Raw genomic sequence first — 22,897 nt, 5'->3', positions numbered from 1 at the left:
GCCGTCCCCCAGCATATCCTGCAATTTTTTTGAAGTCCTTGGGATATCTCCTAAATTTGGTAGGGGATGTGGATACGATATTTCCTAGGCGTCCCTGTGTCCTCAATATGTCTCCTAAAGGAGATGAGAGTAAAAAGACAGGGAACACATCCTTGGGAAGCATTGAAAAAAATCATCTCATGTTCATTACGTTTGGTCAAAAGTGTTTACCCATAATCTAAAAATTGGCTTTTCTAGAAGTTGAATCAGCACATCTTCTTGGCATGTCAAAAAAATTGGTGTACATGTATACAAGTCGATCACAACATTTATTCTCAGGCATAATCAACTCTTTTCCATAAGGGAACCCAAAATAAAATGCATTGCTCAGTTCTAGGTAACATGGAGGCGATACCAGAATACAATGTAAAAACCAGAAACTGGGTACGTGGAACTCATAGTAAGGTTTTGTCTTGTAGGGGATTGGATGGCACAAAATTTTGGTTACTTCCAAAAAAGCATCATTTTTTTAAGCTTATTCAGTGTACCAAAAAAATATTTTCAATGAAGTTATCTTCATCAATATTTTCTTTGTTTTAAACTTTTTTTGGACCAGTTAGGAGTTGAACCTAAGACCTCCCATTTGCTGCTGGGGTGCTCTACCACTAAGCTACTGTCCATCTTAGTGACCAGCCCCTCTTTGGTTCAGGTGTGGCTCATTTTCCAAGACCCCCTGAGCCACACCATAGGTTCTTGGGGATCTTAGCTTGGCCTGGTTCTGCTGACTTTGACTCTGCTACCATGTTAAACATCTCATGGAATAGCTGGGAGTTGAACCCAAGACCTCTCATTTCCTACTGGGGTGCTCTACCACCAAGCTACTGGCTCTCTTGGTGACCAGTCCCGTCTTTGGTTCAGGTATGGCTTATTTCCAACACTTTATGATTAGATTTGTTGACATTTTGTTTTTATTTTTTTATGGAGGCTGGCTTCTGTTTAGCATTAGCTTATTACCAATTGTTTGTGTTTTGCACTGTTAGTTTTCTTAGCCATATTTGCCAGCAAGGAAAACATCATGGGCAATTTCTTGCAAGTTACCAAGGAAAGTGTCAATCCATAAAGTTTGTACAGATTAGTTGGCCACTGAGCATTTCAAGGCAGCACTTTTAAGATGCACTTTATATGTATAGCAACCTATATGATTTACACGAGAAAGCACATCAGGTATTCTTGCAAAAACTTTAACGAGTTTTTAACATTTCAAACAATGGGAGCTACTCTTGTTCTTTCAATTAGGTGAGGAGAATTGCTTTCAGGATTTATGGGGGAAGCACTTTTAGTTGTTACTGCCGCCATTAGTTGTTAGATTGCATATATTTTGAAGTATACCACAAATGCTTATTATGGGAATCTTCACCAAAATTGGAATGCAGTTAACATTAGGACATAGCTTGCCAAAGGGCTTCATATTTGAGATTTCTCTATGGTGTTTGACCGGGAAAAATGGGTTATTTTGATTAAACTAGTTTGAAATCTGCAATGAGTTGTTGACTACTTTCTTCTTTCTATGATTTAGTGCTACTTATTTTTTAAGAGATTGTAATTTACTGCATGTGCCTCTAGCTCAACCCAACTCATGGCAGTTGCATTGCTTTGAAGGAACTGAGGTATTGACTTATGTTACCCCGAGTTCCCAGGATGGGGACGGTAGGGGATGGCGGGACAAGTTTCCGGGATGGCAAATTTTTTTGCCAAATTTGGCAACGACGAGGGGATGGCTATATAAAATATAGGGAAAATTTAAAATATATAGGGAAATTTAAATGTTCATATGAAAAATAGATAAAGCATGTATATATAAATTATATTCATATGAAAACATGGATAAAGCAGGTATATGTACATTATAGACCCTTAACATGCCACATTTGTGTTCAGAATTCATTGTCAATACTCAATATGCATTCTAGTGCAGGAGCACCTCATCAACAAGCTATTCATGACCCTAAGGATGAAGACTAGGATCATTAGGGTGTCTTAGTGTGTCTTGTGTTTCATGTATTCAATAAACCCCACCATGTAAGCCCATGTCACCAATTAGGCAATTTGAGAAGCCAATTGGGACAATGTGGTCAATAGGGATAGTAGATGGTTTAGATTTGTGTTTGATAGGTTTTAGACATGTTTCATGAGTGTTTGGTTGATCCATGTATATGGATTCCAACCTTAGCCAATATGACAACTTTTTGTGCAAAATTGCAAAAATGCAACTTTTGAGTCCAAAAGTGCAACTTTTTGAAAATCAGTTGGGGGAAGCCTTTCAACAACTCCAACCTACTCCAAATTTGGTGGGCAACCATTGGAGAGTTGTATAAGCCTCGTGAGCACGATTCCCAAGGTTGTTACTGTTATAATTGGAGTTTGTGAAGCAATAATACACAAAATACTTCAGTTTTCCCAAAAAATTCTGTGTTTGCAGGAGTTGCACGTGCCTGTACGGATTGATTTGAATCCCACCATCCATGGAGTAGATAGGGAGATGAAATAGTTTTCTTTTGGTGGAGGTTTGAGGTCTTAACTATTCTGGAGTAGAGAGAACCCTCCATTCTTCTGACTGTAACCCGGAAATTGAGGGTTTGGAGAGGGTTTTGAACAAAAATGGCCTTATCTTGCATTTCAGTCCATTAGAAGACTCTTCCTTTAGAGGGATGCAGGATAAGCCTTTGTACTTTAGTGTTTTCATGTCTTGTTGCAGGGGAAACTTTGTCGTGTGGAGAAAGGAGCAAGATTAGGTATGCATCTCTATGTGACTACCTAGGACAAGATTTAGGACAGTCATCATAAGTTGTCATAGCGGTGGATTCCAGGCGTGCAACCCTGGAATTAGAGGTTTCTCACTATCCCCCACATGTCCATAAAGTTGATTTTTCATTTGGTGTACCGGTAAAAGTAGTTGCTTTGGAAAATAGGGCTAATTGCCCCTATTAAGTCTCTTAGCCTCCAAAGGGAACATACCTTGTAATTGCAGATCTAGCCAAACCATTTTGGGGATCAGTACAACTTCCAAAAGGGTGTCTGAAATGATAATTTGTTTGTATGGGTGTGTGGAACAGTTTTGAGTTAAGGTCCATTTTATCGCCAAATAGGGCTACAAGCCTAGGGGGTAGATTTCCAAAGGAGGTATAAGGAATTGGTGCCCAAAACCAAAACCAGGGTTTGAAAGAGTTCTTAGATGTCAGGTATTGACCAAATTCCTCTAAGGGTAAGAGTCACCGGTAAGGCATTTTTGAGAAGTTGGAGCCTTTTACTCATCTTGAGTGGCCCAAGCCTAGCGAATGTGTGGGTAGTTTCATCCAAAGTGTGGAGTCCTTCCTTGCAGGACCCTTGTGATTAGTTGAGGGGTCACTAGCCTAACCTTTTTTGGGCTTGTCCTTAGGAGTTTGGGTAGGGCTTTGCATCACATTCATAATTGAAAATTCCTTGTCAATATGCCAACAATTGTTTGCATGTAGTTCATTGTTTCTTTCTGGTTGGAAGATATTTTGATAGTCTTCCATTACAATTACGACCTGCAACCACTTCTTTATGCACTACAAAGTTTTGGGTGTTTGTGAAATTCATTACCAAGCTGTCATACATATTTCTAAGTGCTTTTGGCTATGATTCAGATTTGTTTACCATTCATATCAGTGAAAAGTCCAATAATGCAGACCTGCAACCACTTTTTTACACACTATTGAGTTCTAAGCGTTTGTGAAATTTATTACCAGGCTGCTGCTCAATATTTCTAAGTGCTTTTGGAATTGATTTAGACATGTTTAATTGTCATATTAGTGAAAATCCAGTTTTACAGACCTATAATAAAATTAAAAAATGTTTTTTTTGAGCATTTGAGTCTTTTTTTTTTGTGTTGAGAAAAGGGGGACCGCTGGGCCTCCTCGGGACAGCTAGGGGACGTGGTGCAGAGCACCTAGCTCAAAGTTGTCTTTTCTTGCATTTTAGAATTTGTGTGATTTCAAGTTATTTTATGTTGTAATAAGGTGGAAGAAATCCTATGATGCTTTTTGAAGCCATAGTTTGGTTATCCACACTTTTGTTGTGCTCAGGATCCAAAATTGTCATTATCCTAAAATATTGTCAAAATGTCAATTTTTGGTTTGTACTAGGTGGATGCTTGGAAACTTGCTAGAATGTTTGGAAATGGTTTAAATCCATTGTAGGATGTCATTTGAGTGATTTTTAAGGCCTTGAAAGCCTTGGAGTGTGTTTTTGCACTCATAGGTAAAAGTTGTCAAAATTGTCATGACAACTTTTGCATTTTTAGGCAAAAGTTGTCCATGAAGGAAATGGCGTTGGAAGTTGGTTGGAACCAAATTAAAATAGTGTATAAAACCTTCTAAACATCTCCAATACGAGGTTAATCAACTTTTGGTTTGCATTCAATTCATTTGCCAAGGGTTTCCTATGCTTTTTCTCACATTTTGACTGTTTTTGCTTTGAATTTCTAATTTTGTACGACCTATACGGTCTGGTACGGTGCTCATAGTAGCATAGGAAGTTAGAAATTTGTTTTACCTTTCCAACAAGTATAATATGAAGGTCTGAAGTGCTTTGAATCAAAAGTTATCACTATTTTTGTAATAGTTGCTCACAAGCCCTTGAAATTTGGGGTTTTGATTGTAAAAATGCATTTTACCTGAGCATCCATGAATGGCACAAGTTGAAATCCATTGGATGGCTTGGGTAGGCTCTGTAAATATTTTTAGAGTAGGCGTTTTGTGTTTTTGCAGGCTATGAAGACGAGAATGGGTGAGATGAACAACACACAAGCTTGTAGCTAGTGTGTGGGGGCAGCAGAGATTGCTCATTTTCAGAGCCATGGAGAACTGATACCTTAGCAACCCATAGTGTTTTGGAAAGGTCTATGGGTGTACCAAAAGTATCCAAGATTGTTCTGGTTGTAGATTTTGACTGGTGAAGAGTTTGGAGCACATCTTCCAAAACTGTCTGGAAGCCCTAAACCCCTTAAAAATAGCTCGTTTTGAGTTACCCTAGTTGTACGACAAACCCAAATGGTAAACTTTGTGATCTTGTTTAACTTCCAAATGGGTATCTGAATATGTAAAAATATCTGGGGGTTGTTAGGAAATTTTGGGGGAAAAGACCAAAAAACAGTCCCAGAAGGGCTAGTCATTTAGGCCTAATAGCAGCCGGTAGAAGCAAGTTGAAAGCCTAGGGCTTGGGAGGAAGGTGTAGACCTTTATAATAAATAAAATAACCTTGAAAATACCTGCAAAACATAACCACAAACTTTAAACATGGTTAGAGTGAAGATCCTTGGCGGAGGTCTTTGGAGCCTAGCTGGAGTTTTGGGAAACTAGTAGGAGACCATCTAAAAATCAGAGATTTGGGTCAAAACCAACAAGAAACCTCAAGAGGCTATACCTAGGAGGCAAGCCAATAGATTTTAGGCCCTAGAGGTCTAAGGAGTGTACCCTAACAAGTTACCTTGGAGGAGCTTGAGTAGAAGGGTGAGTTGAGGAGTTGGGGTGAGTAAGGGTGAACTGGAGAGCTAGGCACAAGATCTCTGCATCAGAGTGGTATCAAAGCCATTCTTTGAAAGATTTGGTGTATGTCAGATTGTGAAGAATCAGAAGCAAGTTCAATGCCTCCAAAGGCAATGACTCCAAAAGCCATCCGACAGATGGTGGCAGAGATGATAGAAGGATTGAAGGATACAGAAGGAACCAGAGAGGCAAAGAAGGAGAAGGGAAAGGTTAAGACAGAATGGGGTGATGAGACTGATGAAGAAGTAGAAGATGGAGAGGAACCAACAGCAGTAGCTATGCCTACCAAAAGTTATTCCTAGATGCAGTCAAATCCATTTCTAAGGACAATCTGGATGGATTACCCACATATGGAGGAAACTCCAATGGAGAAGAGTTGCTAGATTGGATAGAAGCTCTCAATAATCACTTTGATTACAAAGAGGTAGCAGAAGAAAAAAGAGTTAATGTGGCCAAATCAAGAATGAGAGGATCAGCATTGGTTTGGTGGAATATGATGCAAGAAGAAAGGATACAAGAAGGCAAAAAGAAGATAACTTCATGGGAGCGTATGAAGATCAGACTTAAGGCACAATTCCTTCCAGGAGATTATGAAGTTCAAATTCATAAGAGACTGCAAAATCTGAAACAAAGGGAGCTAGATGTCAATGCTTACACGGAAGAATTCCATAAGCTAAGCCTCAGAGCTAAGAAGCATGAGAATGAGGTGGAGAAATTGGCTAGATACATGAATGGATTGAGACAAAATATACAAGATGAAATCAGTATCCTTACTCCTGATACCATTCATAAGTGTTTTCAGTTAGCATTAAGGGCAGAAGACAAAATCAAGAGAAGTGAACAAAATCAAAAGTTTAGAGGTGGCAGATCCTTTAGAGGAAGGGGCACTTTTAATAGAGGACAACAAACATCAAGGAATGAAGAAAACTCAAGGCAAGAAGGTGGTGGAGACTCTTCAAGGGGGCCATTTAGAGGATCCTTCAGAGGAAGAAACAATTCTAGGGGCAGATTTGGAAGCTCAGGAAGAGGAAATTCAGTTTTCATTGGTAGATGTTACAATTGTAATCAAGTTGGCCACACAATGGGAAGGTGTCCGGAGAAGGCAACCAACTCTTCACACTCATATATGGGTGAGAGAAGAACACAATTAGTGCAGGAAGAAGACAATCAAAGTGTGTCTTCCCCTCTCAGCAAGGCAGGCCCAGTGACAGATGGTGAAAGTTTAATGCTAAGAAGGTCTTTGTTGAAGATTCCTCAAGCTCAAGAGCCACCACAAAGGAAGAGTTTGTTTAAAACAACTTGTAAGTCTTAAGGAAAGATTTGCAAAGTGATTGTAGACTCAGGTTCAACTGAGAACATAGTTTCAACTGAAATGGTGGATAAACTCAAGTTAAAGAGGCTGCCACATCTCACTCCCTACAAGGTGTCATGGCTCAACCGGGGCCAACATGTCTTAGTTGATGAGCAAGCATGGATAGACTATGAGATTGGTGAGTATAAGGACAAGATTTTATGTGATATATTGCCTATGGATGCTTGCCATTTGTTGTTGGGACGTCCATGGCAATTTGATGTAAAGGCTCAGCATGATGGAGAGAAGAATAGCTATATCATTATCAAGAATGGTAAGAGGTATCAAATGGATCCATTACCTGATCCAAAAGAGGAAAAACAAGTGGGATCAAGTGTGATGATGATGAGTGGAAAAGAGTTTCTTAAGGTGATGAAACAAGAAGGAGATCAAGGGTATGCTATTGTGCTCAAACCTAGTGAAGAAGGTAAGGCAGATCCAATGGAAGAAGTGCCACAAGAGGTGAAGGTTCTACTCAAACAATATGCAGAAGTAATAGGAGAAGATCTACCCGATTCTTTGCCACCAATGAGGGATGTAAATCACCAAATAGATCTGATTCCATGGGGCAAGTTTGCCTAACAAGGCTGCCTACAAAATGACACCCAGTCAAAATGAAGAAATTGCCAAACAAGTGCAGGAGCTCTTGGACAAAGGATTCATCAAAAAGAGTTTGAGTCCATGTGCTGTACCTACTGTCTTAGCACCCAAGAAAGGGGTAAAATGGAGAATGTGTACAGATTCCAGAGCAATCAATAAGATCACTATAAGGTATTGGTTCCCTATGCCAAGGATAGAAGACTTGTTGGACAATCTTGGGGGTGCAAGCTACTTCACAAAGGTGGATTTAAAATCAAGTTATCATCAGATAAGAATCAGACCAAGGGATGAATGGAAGACAGCCTTTAGGACCAATACCGGCCTCTATGAGTGGTTGGTCATGCCATTTGGCCTTACCAATGCACCTAGCACCTTTCAAAGGCTCATGAATAAATTTGTGATTGTATATCTTGATGATATTCTAATCTTTAGTAGGTCCAAAGAAGAACATCTCAAGGATGTGGAGATGGTCTTGAAGAAGCTAAAAAAGGCACAACTCAAAATCAACCTTGAAAAGTGTGAGTTTCTCAAGACTAAACTTGTATATCTTGGTTTTGTCATTTCACAAGGTTGTCTAAAAATGGATCCAAGTAAGGTTGAGGAAATCCTTAGTTGGCCTACACCTAAGAATATCAGTGATGTTAGGAGCTTTCATGGGTTAGCATCCTTTTATAGGAAGTTTGTAAGAAACTTTAGTAATGTGTGTGCTCCTATGCTCAATACTATCAAAGGGGGAGTCAAGTGTCAGTTTAGGTGGACAGAGGAGGCCCAAAAGGGATTTGAGTTGTTGAAAAAGAAGATAGCTGAGTTATCTACCCTTAGGTTACCTGATTTCAATCAGTTATTTACAGTTGAGTGTGATGTTATTCAAAGAGCAATAGGGGTTGTTTTGAGTCAAGAGGGTCTTCCCATAGCCTTTTTCTCTGAAAAGTTGAATGAAGCAAAACAAAGTACTCTGTGTATGACTTGGAGTTGTATGCCATGGTGCAAGCCTTGAAGAAGTGGTGTCATTACTTGCTGCCCAAAGAGTTTGTGGTCTATACTGACAACCATGCCCTTAGTTTTCTCAATGGACAAGAGAAGTTGAATCAGAAGCACCTCAAGTGGGTAGAATACCTACAATCTTATACCTTCACTATAAAGCATAAGAAGGGCACCTCAAATAAAGTTGTTGATGCACTTAGTAGGAGAGTCATGACCATACAAGAGGTTAAATTGCACAATGTGGGGTTGGAGGAGTTGAAAGACCTCTACAAAGAAGACAAAGATTTTGCTGATATATATGCTACATGTTCTGATTTTTCTAACACTTCTCATGTTTCCTACTCAGAGTATATGATACAGGAAGGTTTGTTGTTTAAAGGACATCTCCTTTGTATACCCCAATGCTCTATGAGACAAAACATCATTCAAGAGAAACATCAAGGGGGTCTAGGAGGTCATTTTGGCAATGATAAAACAATGGAGCAAGTTAGTCGGTTCTACTATTGGCCCAAGTTGCAATCAGAAGTAAGGAGATTTGTTGAACAATGTGCCATATGTTAGAGAGCAAAAGGATCAGTAAGTAATGCAGGTTTATATCAGCCCTTAGTCATACCCCAAAGGCCTTGGGAATGTTTGAGCATGGACTTTGTGTTGGGTTTACCAAGAACACCAAGAGGATTTGATAGTGTTTATGTGGTGGTAGATAGATTCAGCAAAATGGCTCACTTCATCCCTTGTAAGAGTACCAACGATGCCACCTATATTGCAGGCCTTTTCTTCAAAGAAATAGTAAGAATCCATGGACTTCCAGTTAGCATTGTGAGTGATAGGGATGTTAAGTTTTTGAGTCACTTTTGGAGAACCTTATGGAAGAAGTTGGGTACTAGACTCTCATTTTCATCTGCCTACCATCCACAATCAGATGGTCAATAGGTCCTTGGGTAATCTCCTAAGGTGTCTCACTAAGCAGCATGGTCAGACTTGGGACTTGGTGATCAGCCAAGCAGAGTATGCATACAATGATTCAGTCAACCGGAGTACAGGCAAAAGTCCTTTTGAAATTGTTTATGGAATGCATCCTAGAGGTGTCTTAAAACTTAATGATATCAGTACAATGACCCACAAGAGTGCTCAAGGAGAGATTTTTGCTGAAGGTATTAAGGAAATTCATGACGAAGTACGGCAGTCCTTGCAACACAAATCAGAAAAATATAAGGAACAAGCTGATCAATCAAGAAGGAACTTGCAATTTAAGATTGGAGACTTAGTTTTGGCTTATCTCAGAAAGGAAAGACTTCCAAAAGGACAGCCAACCAAGTTGATGATGAAGAAGATTGGGCCACTCAAGATTGTGCATAAGTTTGGCCAAAATGCCTATGAGGTTGAACTACCTCCTTCTTTGGCCATATCTCCTATTTTCAATATTTGTAACTTGTATCCCTATAAAGGAGAATCTCAGACCTCTCAGATGGATACCACATTGCAATCTGAAGAGGATTGGGTGAAGGATTTACCAGTTAGTCAGCCGGTTCAGTTGGAAAGCATCTTGGATACCAAAGTGATCAAGAAGATAAGAAAGGGCATCTACAAACATTATCTTGTGAAGTGGGCAGGTCTACCTGATTCAGAGGCTATGTGGATGTTAGAAGCTGACATAATTCATCATGGAGTGCAACTAGCAGACCTGATAACTCAAGGGACTTGAGTTCCTTGCCCTAGGGGAGTATAGTGCAGAGCACCTAGCTCAAAGTTGTCTTTTCTTGCATTTTAGAATTTTTGTGTGATTTCAAGTTATTTTATGTTGTAATAAGGTGGAAGAAATCCTATGATGCTTTTTGAAGCCATAGTCTGGTTGTCCACACTTTTGTTGTGCTCGGGATCCAAAATTGTCATTATCCTAAAATATTGTCAAAATGTCAATTTTTGGTTTGTACCAGGTGGATGCTTGGAAACTTGCTAGAATGTTTGGAAATGGTTTAAATCCATTGTAGGATGCCATTTGAGTGTTTTTTAAGGCCTTGAGAGCCTTGGAGTGTGTTTATGCACTCATAGGTAAAAGTTGTCAAAATTGTCATGACAACTTTTGCATTTTTAGGCAAAAGTTGTCCATGAAGGAAATGGCGTTGGAAGTTGGTTGAAACCAACTTGAAATTGTGTATAAAACCTTCTAAACATCTCCAATACGAGGTTAATCAACTTTTGGTTTGCATTCAAATCATTTGTCAAGGGTTTCCTATGCTTTTTCTCACATTTGGACTGTTTTTGCTTTGAATTTCTGATTTTGTACGACCTGTACGGTCTGGTACGGTGCTCATAGTAGCATAGGAAGTTAGAAATTTGTTTTACCTTTCCAACAAGTATAATATGAAGGTCTCAAGTGCTTTGAATCAAAAGTTATCACTGTTTTTGTAATAGTTGCTCACAAACCCTTGAAATTTGGGGTTTTGATTGTAAAAATGCATTTTACCTGAGCATCCATGAATGGCACAAGTTGAAATCCATTGGATGGCTTGGGTAGGCTCTGTAAATATTTTTAGAGTAGGCGTTTTGTGTTTTTGCAGGCTATGAAGACGAGAATGGGTGAGATGAACAACACACAAGCTTGTAGCTAGTGTGTGGGGGCAGCAGAGATTGCTCATTTTCAGAGCCATGGAGAACTGATACCTTAGCAACCCATAGTGTTTTGGAAAGGTCTATGGGTGTACCAAAAGTATCCAAGATTTTTCTAGTTGTAGATTTTGACTGGTGAAGAGTTTGGAGCACATCTTCCAAAACTACCTGGAAGCCCTAAACCCCTTAAAAATAGCTCGTTTTGAGTTACCCTAGTTGTACGACAAACCCAGATGGTAAACTTTGTGATCTTGTTTAACTTCCAAATGGGTATCTAAATATGTAAAAATATCTGGGGGTTGTTAGGAAATTTTGGTGGCTAGTCATTTAGGCCTAATAGCAGCCGGTAGAAGCAAGTTGAAAGCCTAAGGCTTGGGAGGAAGGTGCAGACCTTTATAATGAATAAAATGACCTTAAAAATACCTGCAAAACATAACCACAAACTTTAAACATGGTTAGAGTGAAGATCCTTGGCGGAGGATTTTGGAGCCTAGCTGGAGTTTTGGGAAACTAGTAGGAGACCATCTCAAAATCAGAGATTTGGGTCAAAACCAACAAGAAACCTCAAGAGGCTATACCTAGGAGGCAAGCCAATAGATTTTAGGCCTTGGAGGTCTAAGGAGTGTACCCTAACAAGTTACCTTGGAGGAGCTTGAGTAGAAGGGTGAGTTGAGGAGTTGGGGTGAGTAAGGGTGAATTGGAGAGCTAGGCACAAGATCTTTGTATCAGGACGTCACAGACGTCTGCAACCATATTGAGGATGGGGGTACATCCCCTTTGAAAATCACTGCCATCCCCAAGTTTTCGGGACGTTTCCCACAGATTTTGCAATTTTGGGGACGGCGGGGGGACATCCCCTGGCTGTTCCCAAGTCCCCGAAACGTCCCTTGTACGGGGACGGGGGATTTTATCCCAGTGACGTGTCCCTAGGTAACGTAGCTGTTTATATATTTTATATTGAATTTATATGCTTCTATAGCCACAGAACTTGAACTCTTCTTGCCTGCACTCATCAGATGCAAGGTTTCGTTGTGACGTATTCACACATCGCCCCATTGCAAATGGGGACCCCTACTTTTTTTGCTTTCTGGGGTTTGCTTTCTAGGTGTTTAGGGTTTGTCTGTTAGCCTTTGCATTTTGATTGTCGCCGGGGGATCAATAGGATGGTAGGCTTTGCTTGAGCCAGGGGAGTCAGTAGGTGCTCCAGGTTAGGGTTTCTTTGAGAATCTTCTTTAGGGCCTGGTTTTGCACTTGTTGCTAATTGTGTCTTTCTTTGTGAGTGGGTATCATCCTTGAAGGTCTGAGTTAGGTCAAGTTGGTGAGTGATGAAGTCTGAAATGTAATCCTAATCTTCAAATGCCTTGAAATTTGACTAAGTCTGGAATGTCCTGATCCTGAAATTTGGCTAAGTCTGGAATGCCCTGATCCTGAAATTTGGCTAAGTCTTGTATGTCCTGATCCTGAAATTTGACTAAGTCTGGAAAACTGAAGAATCCTCCAAAAACTAGATTTTGCAATATAACTCCTGGAGGTCTGAAACCACTCTCAAACATCCTGAAAGTATAGATGGAATATAACTTAAAGTATAAGAAAGAAGTTCTTATACTTAAATGTTATATTCCATAAAATGATCCTGACGGAGAGTCTAAAATGTCAAATTTCGCTCCTGACCCTTCCAAAGGGTCCAGAGCGAAATTCTCCATAAGACATTTTAGTTTGACCCAAACTTAGAACCAACTCGTTCCCAGGCATCTTTGAGGGCAAAACACTTGTTTGGATGGAAAAATGTGAAAATGAAGTCAAGATTTTGGCCAAGATTAGGAATTTCGCTCCTGACCCTTCCAAAGGGTCCAGAGCGAAAATCCTTATACACCTCAATTTATCACTTATCAAGACCAAGTTCCTAGTTTCCAAGGCACGTGTGGAGGTGTTTTTGAATGTTCTTGCCTTGAGAGAGAGTTGGATGATTTCAAAGATCAAGATTTTGCTTAAAAAGTGATTTTCGCTCCTGACCCTTCTAAAGGGTCTAGAGCGAAAATCAACCTAGGACTCATTTCTTGCCTTATTTGACCAAATTTTGATTTGCAAGGCATTTTGAAGGGAAAAGCGGACATGTTTGGACTTTGGAAATGTTTGAAAACCTTGAAAAAATGATGGATTCTAGCCTGGAAGAAGAATTTCGCTCCTGACCCTTCCAAAGGGTCCAGAGCGAAATTCATCATAAACTTCATTTGCCACCTTGTTTGAGCTTGAAACCTTGTTCCTAACTTGGAAAATGGTCTAACTTTGCCTTGTGAAGTGGTTTGAAACTTGAACACTGAGCGAAATTCCTAAAAACACCTTTTTCTTGCAAGGTCAAAACAATCTTTTTTGGTTTTTATGGTTTGAATGAATGTGAGGAAGTATGTTTTGCCCTTTGAAGATAATTGAGATAGTCAAGAGGAAGCAACCAAGTCTAGAAAATGATTTTCGCACCTGACCCTTCCAGAGGGTCCAGGGCGAAAATCCTAAAACCTGTCTTTTCTTCCAAAGTTTGGGCAAAGCTAAGCTTAGGCATGGGTATAAGAAGACGTTTGAATTGCCTTAAAGTCGAATTGGATTGCTAAGGATGAGAATTTCGATGCCAAGACAAAAAATCGCTCCTGACCCTTCTAGAGGGTCCAAAGCGAAATTTCCAATTCCTCCTATTTTCCTTGCATTTCAAGATAAAATTTTGGTTTTCAAGGCTTGGATGGGAGAGAGGCATGATGTTCTATGCCTTAGAAGTGATTTGAAGTTAAAAAGCATGAAGGAATAGGCCTAAAACTCAAAATTCGCTCTTGACCCTTCCAGAGGGTCCAGGGCGAAAATCATAAAATCAACATATTCCTTTTAAGTTTGTGCTAAGGCAAGGATACACCAAGGTGGAAATGACCTTTAAGACCATTGATGAGTAATTGTTTGTTTCAAAAGTTGATGATTCTAGGTCAAAGAGGGAAAATCTCTCCTGACCCTTCCAAAGGGTCCAGGGCAAAAATCTAAAAAAACCCTATTTTACCTTGCAAGAGCAAGCCAAACTTGGGTGGAGTGAATGAGGAAGCACATTGCCTAGCTATGAGTGAAAAATTCAACAAAAGCTGATGAAGGAGTAAGCCTAAGGAGGAAAAATTGCTCCTGACCCTTCCAGAAGGTCCAGGGCGAAAAACCCTAAAATCACCTTTTTCCTCTTAATTTGAATGAAACTAAGCCTGGAATTCAGTGAAAGAGCCTATTTGAAATGCCTTGAAGAAGTTTTGGACCTTCAAAAGTGAGAATTTTGAGCCCAATTGTAAATTTCGCTCCTGACCCTTCCAAAGGGTCCAGAGCGAAATTCCCTAAAATGCAACTTCTCCTTCAAAGTTTTGATGAGCTAACCCAATGATGGAAGGAAATGGACCCTGGAGATTGCCTTGGAGGAGCTTAATGATCAAGCTAAGGTGAATTTTGGCCTAGAATGAAAAAATCGCTCCTGACCCTTCCAGAAGGCCCAGGGCGAAATCCACATTTTCACTTAATTTCCTCATGTGAAATACCAAAATTTGAAATGCAAGACTTTAATTAAGTATAAACTCACCTTCCAGGAGATTTTGGAGTCAAGGAATGGGATATTCGGGACCAAATTGAAAAAATCGCTCCTGACCCTTCCAGAGGGTCCAGGGCGAAATCATCAGGAAGCTTCATTAAGCCTCAATCAAACCTTGATATTCCCCAATTTGCACTAAATTACCCAAATTCAAGATATTTGGGAGGTTGAATTAAATTCGCATTAATTAAGGCATTGGCAATTTAATTAATTAATTTTTTAGGCCTTGAAATAATTGAAAATCCACCTTGAAGGCATCAAAATTAATTTTAAAATTTTAAAAAATACAAAGTGAGCGCTCAAAATCATTATTGTGCCTTTACAAACAAGTTGGCCATCTTTTGAGAGGTATTTTATTTTATTTTTTGCCCTATTTGCCAAGTTGGCCTTGAGGGAAATTAGGGTGAGCGCCCTATATAAAGGAGGAGTGTTGTTTCAAATTTCAAATCATTCATTCATTCCTTCTAAGTGCGATTTTGAGGAGCAGATTGAGGAGCGAAATCCAGCAGATTGGAAGCGAATTTTTGCTGAGTGTTGGAGGCTGAAGAAGGTGAAGCTCTTTTGAAGGCTAATGGAGGCGTAATTCATCCAAAGGAGGACCACAATTCAACCCTTGTCCAGCAAAATCTGGTCTTCTTTCTTCATTTTCCAAGGTTTTATAGTTAAGCATTCAAGGGAAGGTATGAAGAATCATTTTGAAGTTCTTATTCAAGGCTTGTTTTGATTTTCATAGTAATTTTTTTTAAAAAAAAAAAAAGGGTCTAAGTCTTGAGAATTTGATTTCATTCATAATTAATTGAAAAATGAAGAATTTTGGATTTATCATGACATTTTCAAATTAATATCTTGAATCTTTCCCTTGAAAAGTCTTAATTTCTATGCTTTAAGGTATGATGCTCAAGGACTAACTTTAATCTTTTGTGTAGGCATCAAATGGCGACCCCTGGAGTCGGAAGATCAACTACTTGGCGGACCCTCATCAAAGAAGATCAAGTCAGGACAAGGACGATCTCCTCCAGTCCAGTTTCATTAAGGACGACCTTCTCCATCTATCTTCCAATCCAGCATTTGAAGGAAAGCATCACCAAATTGAGAATCAACCAAGTATTAGACAAGGTGGCATCCTAGTCATCATTCCTCCAGTCAGGTTGGTCCACCTCAGCATGTCCAGATTCAATGTACCTGACTCATTAAATGTGGCACAAACTTCGATGTACCTACCCCGGCTATCTATTGGTCGAATATTCCAGAGAAGACATGTGTCCAAATAATGCAATTATTTCATTGGTCAGAATTAAGTTTGTTGTAACAAACCCTAATTAGGGTTTCATTGTAAAATCTTGGCCATTGATCTCAAATTGATCCAAGCCATTGAATGGTATTGTGGGCACTATATAAGCCCTGGCTCTTCATTTGTAAAGGAATATAGTTAGTGAATAGGAGTCAACAATAGTTAGTCAATAATAGCTAATAGTTAATAGTTAGTAATAGAGGCCAGAATAGTAGAATAGCAATTAGAGTAGATTAAGAAGAGAAGGCAAGAAATTGTTGCCATTGATTGTAAATAAACTCCATTTTCATTTAAGTTATGGTGAAGTGTGTCGTTTCTTGCAATATGCATGGTTTCTTGTTGAATCTTCAATTCTAGATGGTAGATAATTAGACTGAATGAAGAAAATTGTTGAATGCACCTGTGTGGAATCCGTCTAATCCAAACCACTAGCCTCTTGCTAATGGTAAGTGCGCCTTGCATGGTCAACTGGAATAAAGTGAGCTTAATCTTAAGTCGTTACACGTCTATTGTTCATGCATTATCTTGAATGGTGATCAGTGTCTGATGGTGTACGATTTGAACATATTGGAAGCACCCCTTAGAAGATCGCATTGAGCTGGTGTCTAATTGTTCAAGCCTAATGGTGAGACCCAGCCCAGTAGGACTCCACCTAGTCATTCATCCATCTTCTCGCATCCTAGATAGTAGAGTAGACTTCCTAAACCCTGCATCTTTTGCCATTTGTTTGTCTTCCAGTTAGTGAATAGGACTTGTGATTCCAGCAAATCAGACGTTTACGTGGTCAAGTGTAAGTCCCCTTGTGATTCCAGCAAAATCACATCATACCACAGAGAGCTTATCCACGAGTAGAGATCCTACAAAACAGAACCTTGGAGCTTCTCCGATTGATCCTTCTGCGATATCTTCAGCATTCGGAAGCTTTACTCGAGAGGATAAGGTACCTTTAGGTATTTTATTCTGTGTTTGGTCGTGTACAAAATACACATCAACAGGTTTCCATATCCATAAAGTAAGAAATTATCGTTTGAAGAAAATGGTCATTCATTGCCCCTTACAGCTAAGCATTGGATATCCCTCAAGTCAAAGAGCAAAGACATACCAATGTTCTTGTCAAGCATTTTCTTGAATCTACAAGTAAGAAACTGAATTATGTTGCCGACCCATTCAAATCATGAGTAATAGTGAGTCATTGGAAGATTCTGTCAGCAAAAGACCCTCTTCCACATCTACCCCACACCATAAAAGGAAACTGTATGATTAGAAAATAAGTTAAAATTTCTTTTGTGTCTGTAGTCACCCATACTTTTTGAAGCACAAATTTAAACTTAGATTGCCCAGGCATCATAAAGGCCAGAGTGCTTACGATATATCCCATTCTCGGTATCTAGGACTAGCATCTTAAGCCATATTTGACTGCTCAATATATCCTATTTAAAAACAAACAGCACATTCCTTTCTAATACTAAGTGTGCACAATCTTCTTTTTTTATCACTTCTCAAGGCATCACATGGACTTTCCACATGGAGGATAATTTAGAAAAGAAAATTTAGATGCTAAAATTCACAAGCAGCAAAGAATCACATAATGGAAAACATCTTTTCATTACCATTTTCAAAAGCACTTTCTCTTCAAGTGATAGGCTTGTGTTTATATTGCTTCTGCCACTGATAATTTCAATTACAAGTACCCCAAAGCTATAGACATCTGCCTTTCTTGTTAATCGCCCACGCATGGCATATTCTGGAGCCAGATAACCACTAGCCAGGAGACAATCACAAAAGACAAAATCATCTGTTAGTCTTTATGCTCGTTCTATGACATTGATAGAATAAGTTTTCTTTCATGCATTTTGCTTAACCATATTTAAAAACTAAGCTCCTCACCATATGACATTTTTTCTGTAAGTAATTTAGTATCTCATATTTTTTACGAAATTGAAGTACGATAGAATGAGAATTAGAGACCTATAACCTTTTGAGTTCTACTACATGCATTAATTGGATTCATTTTTTATAGCAGCCGTATTGTAATTTTAATAATTAACTAAGAAAGACGACCCCTTTAATATATTGCCAAGATATTATTTTTGAGGCTTCATTTCTATGTAAGAGTAAAGTCTAAACAAGACTTACAGTGTTCCAGCAACTCGTGTACTGATATGTGTAATATTATCTGGGAAAAGTTTAGCCAGACCAAAATCTGCAATCTTAGGATTGAGATCCCCATCAAGGAGCACGTTGCTAGCTTTAATATCTCGGTGCACGATATAAGGTGTAACTTCCTCGTGAAGATATGCAAAACCACGGGCAGTTCCAACGCAGATTTTGCACCTTGTTTGCCAATCCAGGTTTATTGTACCATTACTGGAACCTGATGTTGCAACCAATGTCATTTTCATTTAAATCTTCCTTACATTGGCAAATAAGATTTTCATTTTCTTTCTTAACTTTTAAAGTATGATTTTAATCTCTCTCCAACAATCATCGAGAGAGACTAAGCCAAACCCTGCATATCATTTTTTAAATTGATCTATTTTCACACACTCATGATAGCACACCATCTGCTTTTAAGTTTAAAGAAAGGAGACAATCAACACAATCAACATTATTTCTCAAGATCTTAGTTATACCAAATAAGGCATGTGAAATGCTATTGTTCTCCATGTATTGATACACCAAAATTCGATGATCTTCTTCTATGCAACATCCATGCAGCGTGACAATATTTTCATGTTTGATTGCAGAGATTGTAGCTATCTCAGTTAAAAACTCACGGACGCCTTGTCTTGATTCAGCAGAAAGCTGCTTTACTGCAACCATTGCACCGTCCTTCAAGACTCCCTGCAATTCAAGGGGAGTTAAATGGAATAAATAAAGATAAAACTGTATTTCCTGCAAGAATTCCTTCATCGTCTATGAAATGTAACAGAGTTCCCAAAAGCAGAATTTATATTTCGACCTACAAATGTATGCTCTTGATTCATAACCCTTCTACTGTATTTTATGGTCAATGTTCGATTTCATATGGCAGCTACATGAATTTGTAAATTTGATTTATGTTGAATACTTTCGATGTTACGTTTATCGGTCCTTGCCTGTTTCTTAAAACTTTGACGAGGGCTAGGATGGAAAAAAAAACAATGTTTTGAAGTTCTAAAATAAAATTCAATCCAATTTTTTTATTGACCAGACAGTTTTAGTAGTTAAACTTTTATTTTTCTAATTTACAAAAATTAATAATCAGAAATGTGGCCATAAAACCTTAAACAACTTCTAATGTTCATATTTCTCACTGCACAGTCAAAGACTCTCGTTGGTTCATATTCCGCGATGCATTAAAATTATAGTCCAAGTTTCAATTTTTAAGTTTGATGTTCTCAGTTTTCCTGTTACCCTGCCTACAGAACTTTTTACAGTCGGTACGGCATAACTAGGTTTTGGAATTTCACACCTAGTGCTGCCTATCCACACCGTGCATAACAGCATGGCAAACAAGTCCATATACTAAGATCATTTGAATATCCTTGGATTGGGTGAGCCCTTAAAATTATAGGCAAATCTATTTATATTTCCGCCTAGATCACAACAGAATACAACATTGATAAGCTATCTGTCTGTAAAATGCCAATATCTATTTGCACAAATTAGGTACATTCTGAGCACTCAACATTTTCTTAGATAACATTCTAGGTTGTAATATACCTTGTACACAGTTCCAAATCCCCCAGCACCAATCTTGTTTTCTGGATGAAAATTCTTTGTTGCCAGTATGAGATCCTTATAGGAGAATAAATGAACATCTCGAACGACAGAGAAATCTGCTTGAACGCGCAATCAAAGAAAGTGCTAGATATTAGTATGTACTCAAAGGAAGAATATATGTGCTAAGACTGCATTAGAAAAGTAACAGTCCAGAACAGTACAACAGAAAATTCCACATAATTTCGCTCAACGGGAATAAAAACATGCAACAAAGTTCATACCTTCTCCATTTTCCCCAACAGTCTTTTGGGATTGTTTGTCCCTTTTGAACATACCACCAAAACAATTCAAAGATGCAAACATGTCTCCAACCAGCCCTTAAAGTCACCAGGAAAGGATGTTGTTCTAAGTATCCTTAAATTGGAGACTGCCAAAGAATATAATGAAAAAATCAATAGAAGTTCATAATTAATTAGAATCCAAGTATGCATATCGATAAGGGAGAGTGAGTACGTTTCCAGCGTTCGGATACAGAGGCACAATCACAGAATAATTTTAGAGATCTCATTACCAGAGAAAACCTGGTATTCATTAAGAAACAAAATTGAATTCTACGTCCTGTTAGGCCAATCATAAGCCCACAAGTTTTGCTAACGGTGGGACCTTTCATGACTAACGGCGCTTAAGCTAATCACCTAAGAAAGTTAAATTTGGTGGTCCGATGGCTGTATTTAAGTATATCAATTATAAATTACAATAAAAATTTAGAAGATTGTATTGTTTTATTGAGAAGAATTAACAAGATTGAATTTTATTATATTTTGAAGAAGATAATGCCTCACAATTTTTAAATATATATTTTACTATTAGAAAATAACTTTGAATAGATCATTGTTAGAAAACTCTGTGTGACAGGTAAAGTCGATTGTCAAATGTAGAACACCCTCTTTCAGTAATGAAAATATATATTATAATTTGTATATTATTTTTAACAGTAATCTTACATTGGCCCAAGAATCTATGATACCATCTCAACCCTTGTCTCTACTTTCTCGATTACTAATGTCGACCAGGATGAATATATATTAGTCTTCATTCAGTTTTGAGACGCCAACTCATATATATAATGCCATCTAATCTCATTCTCTGGAAGCTGTAGAATTGGTCTTTGGTCATCATTTGCTACAGTTCACGACTTGGAGCCCTAATTACTGACCAAAATGACCAACGAAAGAATCCCATGAAAAACACATTGATCTAGAAGAGAACTTTCTTCGTGCCCACGTACTTTCAAAACTCCCTAGGTTTCTTATTTGACCGTAAGCACGAAGGCAAAACAAGAAACTAATTTCATATACAAAGGGACTTCGACCATGCAAACACACACAGTTCAAATGAGACTAAGATCTGATAAAACAAAGAGACTCAAAGATTTTTCAACCAATACAAACAAAAGCACGAGCAGAGACTACGGGTTCATAAAGGAGCATGTGGTAAATGATCACTACTACCTTAATATTAAAAGGTTAATATAAATAAAAGCAGCCTGACTGCAAAAAACAAAGGAGACTCATAGGGTGATATTAACATAAACAAATACCTAGTGTCCATTGTAGAATGAAACAAGGTAGCCACTACAAACCATAGAATTTGGTCAAGGCAGTGTATGAAGAAAACTTCTCCACGTGGTTTACAATAGACCTAAATTCATGAAACTTGACCAAGTCAAAGTCTTTATAAACTAAGATTATATTAAAAAATAGTGATTGAGAATTATTAAGGGAAGGGATCAAGTAGTTGAGCATGTTCCAATAGTATATTGCAATTAGTGTTGATGATGACTATTCATAATTGAATGAAATGTATTCCTTAGATCCAAAAAGTAACAAATCATTTGATGCCATATCAACGCATCAATAAAATATGACTTAGTGTATTTGTATCAATCACTTTTTTGGAGGGTCTTTTTGGACACCTTGACAACAAACATGTTGACGTGGCATCATATTTGATGGCGTGGCCTTGAAACCTTAGTCACAACCAGGCGACTTGCCAAGTAAGTTGTTGTAAAGAAATTGTGAGCGATTTGAAATTTATGTGTAGAATTTTGAGAAGCACAATGTTAGGGTGCTCAACTATTGGATCCTCTCCCCTACATCAAAAAAGCATAGGACCAAACTCAAGCACTATTTAAACATGTTATAACATACTCTTAGATGCATTTTATGAAATTAAATATTTCCAAGTGTAAAATTTCAATGAAGTTTTTAGTTATTTTGAACACAAAGATATCATAACAATATAACAAATTGAAATTATGACATCGAGAAGCATAATTATAGAGACAATAAGAAATGAAGTGTAATGGTATGCATGTTTTAGCAAAAACTATTAGAGAGTCCACATACAAAAATAATAAAAACTAAAACATGCTAACAAATAAAAATAATTAAAACGAAAACACAACTAACGCATTTGAAAACAAAAGTACATCCACACAAATAATCAAAAATAGAAGTACTAACTCAAAACATTATTTAGACAAATATTTTCATATGGAAAAATAAAAACTCCTAAAACATAAATTATTATTTTTTCCATTTATCTTTTTAAAATTTGAGAATATTTTTATGACTTGTTGTATTATTGTTGAAAAATAAATTAGCTCTTCAAAGTATAAATAATTAAAACGAGTTAATAAATATTTTTAAAACTAATATATGCTAACAAATAAAAATAATTAAAACTAAAACATAACTATACTTTTTTTTTTAAATTGCATCAACAAAAATAAAATATAAAATATTAACTCAAATCATTGTTTAGACAAATGTTTTCATATAGAAAAATAAAATCTCTTTAAAACAATTATTTTTTTCATTTTTCTTTTTTAAAATTTGAAAAATATTTTTATGATTTAATTATATTATTGTTAAAAAATAAATAGCTCTTCAAAGTGTCATTAAAAAAATAAAAAATTAGCTAGATGATAAATGTGACAATATAAAGTAAGAGGACTTCTAGAAAGTTTTATTTACCTATATTGAATATTAGATTAAAACTTAAAGATTATTTATGTTCATAATTATTTTTAATTATATATATATATAGACACACACACACACACACACACACACACACACACACACACACACACACACACACACACACACACAACAAACACTTCAATAAATGTAAACCAGGATACC

The 22,897-nt window shown here is 37.6% G+C and overlaps 1 protein-coding gene across 3 annotated transcripts in view; it reads right to left on the bottom strand.

Annotated features, from left to right (window-relative positions):
* The window catches only part of LOC131051515 (cold-responsive protein kinase 1), a 45,945-nt gene extending 24,831 nt beyond the window's left edge, over window positions 1-21,114 (bottom strand). The window contains exons 1-6 of one of the 3 annotated variants that reach the window (XM_057986080.2): window positions 20,693-21,114; window positions 19,970-20,115; window positions 19,689-19,804; window positions 18,617-18,827; window positions 18,120-18,357; window positions 17,594-17,744 (exon numbers count right to left, since the gene is read on the bottom strand). In XM_057986080.2, coding sequence (XP_057842063.1) covers window positions 17,594-17,744; window positions 18,120-18,357; window positions 18,617-18,827; window positions 19,689-19,804; window positions 19,970-20,051 — 798 coding nt within the window. In that variant the 5' untranslated portion in view covers window positions 20,052-20,115; window positions 20,693-21,114. Of the gene's footprint in view, window positions 1-17,593; window positions 17,745-18,119; window positions 18,358-18,616; window positions 18,828-19,688; window positions 19,805-19,969; window positions 20,116-20,201; window positions 20,328-20,692 lie in introns of those variants that run through there. The other 2 variants (XM_057986081.2, XM_057986079.2) reach the window with 2 other exon arrangements.
* Window positions 21,115-22,897: the final 1,783 nt, after the last annotated feature.

This window comes from Cryptomeria japonica, chromosome 11 (genome assembly GCF_030272615.1).
Source record: "Cryptomeria japonica chromosome 11, Sugi_1.0, whole genome shotgun sequence".
Lineage (NCBI taxonomy): Eukaryota > Viridiplantae > Streptophyta > Pinopsida > Cupressales > Cupressaceae > Cryptomeria > Cryptomeria japonica.
Note: the sequence above shows the minus strand (reverse complement) of the source record. Positions and strands in the feature narration are given on the sequence as shown.